Consider the following 7,391-nt stretch of genomic DNA (forward strand, 5'->3'; position numbering starts at 1 on the left):
TGAGATGTGCAAATACCCACCCTTGTCAGTATGTATGCATGGACAACTGATGGTGACTCACATTAGCTTTTAAGAAGGCCTGTGGAGGCTATAGAAAAGTGACCTGCACATAGAATCAGTACTTTCATATCCTGGCAGCAAATTTTTAATATACATGTATGGACATATCTTCCTGCTTCTCATTAACTGCAGTCCAGGCTTTGGTTCAGCTGTTGAGCTGAACTACTGATGAGGCAGAAAGAGTCTGAAGTGCTGATTAGGCTTCCTCTCTCAAATATCTACAAGTCACGCAATGAGTTTTCTCTCCATTCCCAAATTGTAGCTTTTGGTGTCTGCATGGAAATGAAGTGTACATCAGTTCCTATGGAGAATCTGTTGGAGAGATTTGAATGTGAAAGGAAAGAATCATTAAGGTTCAGACTGTGCTGTTGTGTAAATTAAACACAGAGTTCCAATTTCAACCCCCTAGGACTCTTGCTGCATGGATAAAACATGCACCAGTATAAGGGAGTCTATGTAAGGACTGCAGGGTCACAGCATCTACACCACCGCTGTTTCTCAGTTGAAAAGAAACTCCAGAGTTGTTAAAAGCACAGGAAAATCAGCAGAGGACAACATCAGCAACAAAAAAAAATGAGTTTGTTGGTCAATTAATTACCTTCCTGATAACTTTTTGCTCAAAACTGAAGGAAATGCAATAGCATGAGCAGTCCCCCATGTGGTGAAATACATCCAACTCAATCCACACTGACACTGCAGTCAAGCTCTGAATCTTCTCAGTGTTCACCCCAGCTGTGCAGCAAGCCCCACACTCCTGAACAGAGGTGCTAGTAAGATCTGTGTAGCTTTGCACAGCTGTTGAACATCTGTGCTGCATACATGCACAGAGGAAAAGCAGAGTGTCAGACATACAATTGCTTCAGCTTCGAGGTGAAGAGGTGGCTTCAGCTTCACAGCCTTGGTTTGTATTTGCTCCTTGCAAAGCACATCTATCATATGTGCTAGAAGATGAGGATGTATCTGTGAGTAGGGGTACTAATGGATTTCTGTCCTGAAAGCAAAGAGGAACAGCATTTTTCTGTGACAGAGCCATTCTTTGCAGAGCGACAATAGCAGAAGCACAACCAAGTCATACGAGTGCCTTGCAAACAAGGGAAGTCCAGAGTACTTCTGGTTTCAGCCACTTTGTGCCCCTGTGACAGCATGAGTAAATCCAGCTGGGAATTGCCATGGCTAGGGAAGGCCTCAGCTGTTGCCAGGAGAGCTGTCTCCAAAACTAGATGTGCTTCACCCTGGCAGAGTAGTTGTATGAAGGAGATGTGAAACCTTATCCAGGCTGTACTTCTCACAGGAAATGTCTGGTCCATGACTGATCAAGGACCATGATGGATCAAGGGACTGTGGCTGTCCAACACTACAGTGCAAGAGTGCTCTCAGGACTGAACTCAATATGCCACTCAAATAGGACAACACTGATGTGATCCAGCACTGCTACCTGGAGGGAAACCTTGAGAACACTTGCATTTTCCAGGAGGCCTGATTTTCCATACAGGGCTGACTTCTCTGCAGCTTGGCCAATCCTTAGTGACCTTTCTTTGCTTCAGCCACAAGCAGTCCATCTATTCTTGCATTTACATTATAGGACCTATGTCAGCAAACAAAACAACCTGGGCTCTTCCCTGAAATGCCTCTGCTCTCTGTCAAGGATAGATGGCATTTATAGCAGCCCAGTTCAAGCAAGCCACCTTTCCAGGCAGGTGCAGGATTCAGCCTACTCCTGAAGTGTAACAACGAGTTGGAATCACTCAGCTCCTGGTTGGCCTAAGGCAGCCAGCAAGGCAGAAAATCCATGTGAAGGGGTGGGTTCCTGCAGGCTGGAATCATGTCTGGGAGCCTTGGTAGTCTAAGGAAAATCTGTGCCTGTATTTGTGGAGCACACCCTCACTCCCTGTGTGATACACACCAAGCCCAACCTGCCAGAGAGTTACTCTAGCATAGAGGACTGCTCCATACATCACTATTTAAATCATGATTATGCTTTTAAAAAAGCAATTGCCACTAATTCTTACACCCTAACAGACAGTCACATGGAAAAATGACTGAAGAGGCCCATGAGAGGTGTTTAAAGGCAGTAAAAATTGCAGTCCCACCGCAGCTGCATTGTACTTCTGAAAAAGTAACAATATGGAACTGTAAAACAGTTACTGTATCGAGAAAAATGAAAAATGTCTACATACCAGTGCTTGATGTGAAGCAAGACTACAGACAGAGATGCAGATATTCTTTTTTTTCTGGAAAGCAAGCAACTAATTACTTTCTTTCTTTTTTTTTTTTTTTTTTTTATTATTTTAGGGTTACCTTGCATGAAAAGGAGAATTTTATGAATGCTGAAAACCTGGGAATAGTGTTTGGACCTACTTTAATGAGACCTCCAGAGGACAGTACCCTTGCTACACTGAACGACATGCGGTACCAGAAGTTAATTGTGCAGATTTTAATAGAAAATGAAGATGTTCTCTTCTAGTCAGAGAGGCATATCTTCAAAGCCATTTGTTTTAAGATAATTAGTCTGAAGTACAAACAACATTTCTTTCAATTTTTTTAAACAGAAAGGAAGAGTTCCTTGACTGCACTTCAATTTCTGCAAAGTTGCAGATGGATGCCAAAATGTTTAGGGAAAGCCTATGTCTCATAGACATATGCCTCTTTGTAGAAGGGAAAAAGAAGGTCAGAAAAAATCCTCTTACCTTGTATCTTTTGCCTTGCCTCAGATGTATATTTGTTTTGAGAAGTTTCAAACAATTTTATTGTTAACTTATTAAGAAACACAAAACATATTTTAATATGGCTAGAGAAGCAAAAAGGTACTTAATCAGTGTTACTTGTATATGCCTATACCTTTCCTTCTTCATGAGACGTAATTATATATGTCAATTGTGAAACAGAACCTATATTATAAAGATATTTTTACTTTACCTAGCTGAAAGAATGGCATTTTATTTTAGCAAACTATAAATCAATGCGGTGCATTGATTATTTTCACGTAATTATTTCCTGCATTTTTGCTATGATATATTGAAAACAATTGCCACTAATGCAGTATTATCCTGACATACCTCTTCCATTGCAAGTGTTTTAAAGGTGAATACCTTTCTTGGGCATATTTCAGCTTTCCTTAGGTTTCTTTGCATTTAGGCACTAGCATCCTAGGACTGTACACATCTAGCTATTTGCTATTTCCCAAAACATATAACATATTCTCTCTTTTTTTTTTTTTTTTCTCCCATGTAAAATAAGGTCTTGAGAATTTTTTTTAAGTCCTGGTGGTAGTATCAGTTTCACATGCCAGATTTTTCTTGGATTACAGTAATATATAAGTTACGTGATGCTGGGACACTGGATATTTTCTGGCCTTGTTGAAAGTCAGCACTTTTTTGGGTGAATGATGAAGGATTTGGTTTTTCTGTAAAAATTGACTTATGTTTTGTCATGTTTCTCTATTTATAAATGTACAGTAAATCTGCTAAAATTGTAGGTATTTATCTTGAATGTGTTTCCTGATGGTTTGTTAGAAAAAAAAAAAAAAAAGAAAGACAAAATGTGTAGGACATGTGGGAGCTGGTAAATTTAATTATTACCAAATTTTAATATTTTTCTCCCCTCACAAACATTGACCTACAGAGTTTGTAGTCTAACTGCAACTTATTCCTAATGTTAAAACTGTTTCTTAGCATGAAGTGTTTCTGCAAGCATAGAAAATCAACATACTTCACTACCAAACTCAATTTTCAGTACAAAAAAAATTCTAATACTCCCTCATCTTGATCATTTGTATCACATGCTTGGTAACTCAGTGATGCAGTTTCCTGAATTATTTCAGGGAGCACATGTTTCTATTCAAATTGAAAAATATGTGTAACTATGATAATGAAGAGAGGTAGAGGGTATGACTGTAAATTTGTCGTCTTCTAGAGAAATAACTAAGGGCTAGATAAATTAACCCAGATTGCAGAGCAAGCGCTAAATAGTCTGAGTTCCCAATACTTCCATAGAGCCTCCTGCCTTGTACAGGACTATTTGTTGTAGGTTATGTACTACTTAATACTGTCATAAAAATGATCTGGAAATGGTTTTATTTTGTGAAGTGAAATATGCTTTGTAATTTATGATAGTGTAAATGGAAGGAAAAATCCCATTAAATGTGTTAAAAGAGTTTTGGTGTCTGTCACTGACTACATGGCAAGCTGCCAAACAAAAATCAATTACTAATTACCATTGTGACATTGCTGGAAACTTTCCCGCTCAAAAATTTAGAACAGTTTTACTGCATGTTGCAGTTTCAGATTGGCACCAGGTTGCCCATGCTACCACAGCCAAGCACATGCACACGTTTATTTTCAGAGACCACCCTGAACCACCTCTTTGCAAAACTTCAAGCAAGCAATGAATCCCAACATCAATCTAATCAATATCCAAGAATCAATGCCATCAGAGTGTTTTTCCACACTCTTGAACACATACATTTGACTAACAATGGTTTTCTTTATTTTTTTCTGGTCAGTTCCATTATGAGTTGTTTTTTTAAGGTAGAACACATGCATCTTTAGCTTGTCTCACCATCTGGAATCTCCAACACATGTCCCATCTTAAGGACTTAATGAGCGTACAAGGCAGTGTGCCTGGAAGCACCCATGCTTAGTGTCTGGAGAGCAGTTTCTAATCTGTTGGACAAAGGGATGAATATGATTCTGCATCTTAAAACACAAATATCTACAAAATTGTTCACATTTCACTTGGCTAACTGATCAACCAATGCCCGGCATTCCTCTGTGCATACTGAGCATGGAGGTAAGGCCCCTGTCCCCTCCACACCTCATTAGTGCCACCTTGTGCTGTGCCTGCTTCATCTCCTGTCAGACTTGCTGTGGCCATCACTGCTGCACCTGGGGTTGAGTAGCCCAGCTGAGGTCAGACCATTTCAGGTTCACCATTTGAGGAAGTAAAAAGGCAGCAGACTTTTGTTGTATTGTGTTTTTATATCTCTGTAACAGTTCTGTAATGGTTTGCCCCTTGAGTAGGCATGGGGGCAGACTTCCCTCTGCAAAACTGACTGCTGAGACAATAGAAGAATCATGTTTACTTTTAATGGAAACCCATAATCCAGTACACAGGGGAAAAAATGGGTCTGACTGGTTTAAACTAAATCCTTCCTTTTGCTTCAAAGCATTCAGCAAGGGCATGATGACTTATCTCACATGAGGCACTAGCAGCAAGTAGTAAGAGTCCTCTGAAAGATGCTCCAGGAGGCTGTGTGTGAAGTTACCCATGTAACTTCCCGGCTAGGTCATTTCATCTCATGTAGAAGACAGTTCTGTACCATTGGGGGCAGGTGAGACACCAGTGTCTGACTGCAGTGGATCCTGCCTGCAGCCAGGTGTTCAGCAGAAAACTTGTTCCCCTCCAGGTATTGGAGAAGGCCTTTGGTGAAGCAGCAAGTCCCCTCCTGCAGCCACCCACTCCCAATTCCCATCTGCCATTCAACTATCCCCATGTTCTGGGTGCCATTCTGTACACCCTCATAGCAGCTGGGGGGAGACAACTTGCCTTCCATAAAGCAGAAGTGTCTTAGCCACGATCAGTGAAACATTACATCAAAGTTATGTTAATGGTTTGTAAGGTGGTAGCTTTCCAGAGTGCCATGGAACAATTGAAATCTCTTCTTTATACTCATCTTTGTGAGACTCTGCTGTCAGGTTTAAGTATTTGGAACCCACTGGGGAAGTGAGCAAAGGAATTGTTCTCTGACACCACCATGCTGGAGACAAGGCAGCATGCTCTATGTCTGACTCCAAAGCACACACATCCTGAGAGGGAATGGGAACACGGACAGGGAACAGTCAAAGGGTTTCCTCAAAAGAGACACCAACTCAGGGCTCCTCCACCCAGACACCAATTGCTGAGACAATTATCTCTCTCCTACTGTCAAATACTATTGGAATTGGACAAGGGATGTAGAAGTTACTGAGGAAGAAGAGTCTGTGGGGGAAAGAAAGAGAAAAAAAGCGCATAGTGAGGAAAACTTTTTTTAACATGAAGTTACAAAGTACAAAGAAGACAGACCCTTGTTCTGAACTCTCTGCTTTGCAAGCTGAGGTAAGTTTAAGCTGCAAAGCACAAAGGTGGGTGAATTGGAACCACATTCATTTTATTTCTAAAGAAGAGGTAAGACTACACTTTTCCTCACATATAACTTTCTCAAACCTCACACAACATTTGAGTCTTATTGACAGAGACAGTGCTACAGGGGCACTTAGCCTAAGACTCTGGGAAGGAATGTATCAGGTTTGGGGTTTCTTCTGAAACAAGGTTTTTGACAGACCTGGACTGTGTATTACTGGGAAATTCAGTACACGGGAGGGAGAAGGGATTGCAGATGTGGTTAAACTCTGAGCTTAGTGAGACCTTGGAGAGATGCTGAAAATACCTGGAGTAATAAATAGCTGGACTGAATCACAGAATCACAGAATCATAGAATAGTTTGAGTTGGATGGGACCTTTAAAGGCTATCTAGTCCAACTGCTCTGCAACCTCCCTGCAGGAGCCTGTCTGACCATCTTCTTATCTCTCTTATTGACAAGTACAGAGTGAAGTTCTGCAGAAAAGAGAGGAAAAATATTGCAGTGCCAATAAACCCCCTACCCATAACCAGGGACCAAAAGCACAAAAACTCTTTGAGTAGGGAGGTAGTTCACAAACACTTAGGCAAGAAGAATGCCATCCAGCTGGATCTTCAAAGCAGAATTACACTGTTATCCCTACAGCTATCTAAACGGAATGAAGAGACTATAGGGCTAATAGAGATAAGGGTGAGAGCATCAATACGCTTTATGTTCTTTAGCTGTAGAGATTAATTCCTTGATTAAAGAAAACAGTTAAGATTCAGAAATCTGAACCTTAGGGAACTAAGATTATTGCTGAGTGCTCTAGGGCCTGCAAATTCAGGACATCAGTGGATCTTATATGGGGCCATACTTTACATTATCTTTCTCCAAAGGCATGGTGTTCTGAATATAATTATGCTGATGCTACAGGTAGTGCCAGGACTGGGAATTCAAAGCCTGAAGGACATGGATTATTGCAAGATGTTTTAAGGACTGCAGTTAGGAAGAAAGCTTGTGTCAGAGGGGTCAAGTGCTTTGTAGGCTACAGTAGAAATGAACAGCTAAGTAGAGAAACTGTCAGGGTTCAGTTGGCAGCAGATTTGGGAATGGCACAAATCAAGGTTGCCACTGGAAGCTGCTTTCATTGCAGAGCCTGACAAGGTGCAGTCAAAATATTCTCTCTTTTCTTGAAAGTATGAGCCATTTGCTACCACTAAAAGGACTGTTATA

At 40.8% G+C, this 7,391-nt stretch overlaps 1 protein-coding gene across 1 annotated transcript in view; it reads left to right on the forward strand.

Annotated features, from left to right (window-relative positions):
• Positions 1-4,213, forward strand: part of CHN2 (chimerin 2) — a 159,589-nt gene extending 155,376 nt beyond the window's left edge. The window contains exon 13 of the mRNA XM_053979493.1: positions 2,353-4,213. Within this exon, the coding sequence (XP_053835468.1) occupies positions 2,353-2,524 (172 nt within the window). The 3' untranslated portion in view covers positions 2,525-4,213. The remainder of the gene's footprint in view (positions 1-2,352) is intronic.
• The last annotated feature ends 3,178 nt before the right edge of the window (positions 4,214-7,391 follow it).

Source organism: Vidua macroura, chromosome 1 (assembly GCF_024509145.1).
Source record: "Vidua macroura isolate BioBank_ID:100142 chromosome 1, ASM2450914v1, whole genome shotgun sequence".
Lineage (NCBI taxonomy): Eukaryota > Metazoa > Chordata > Aves > Passeriformes > Viduidae > Vidua > Vidua macroura.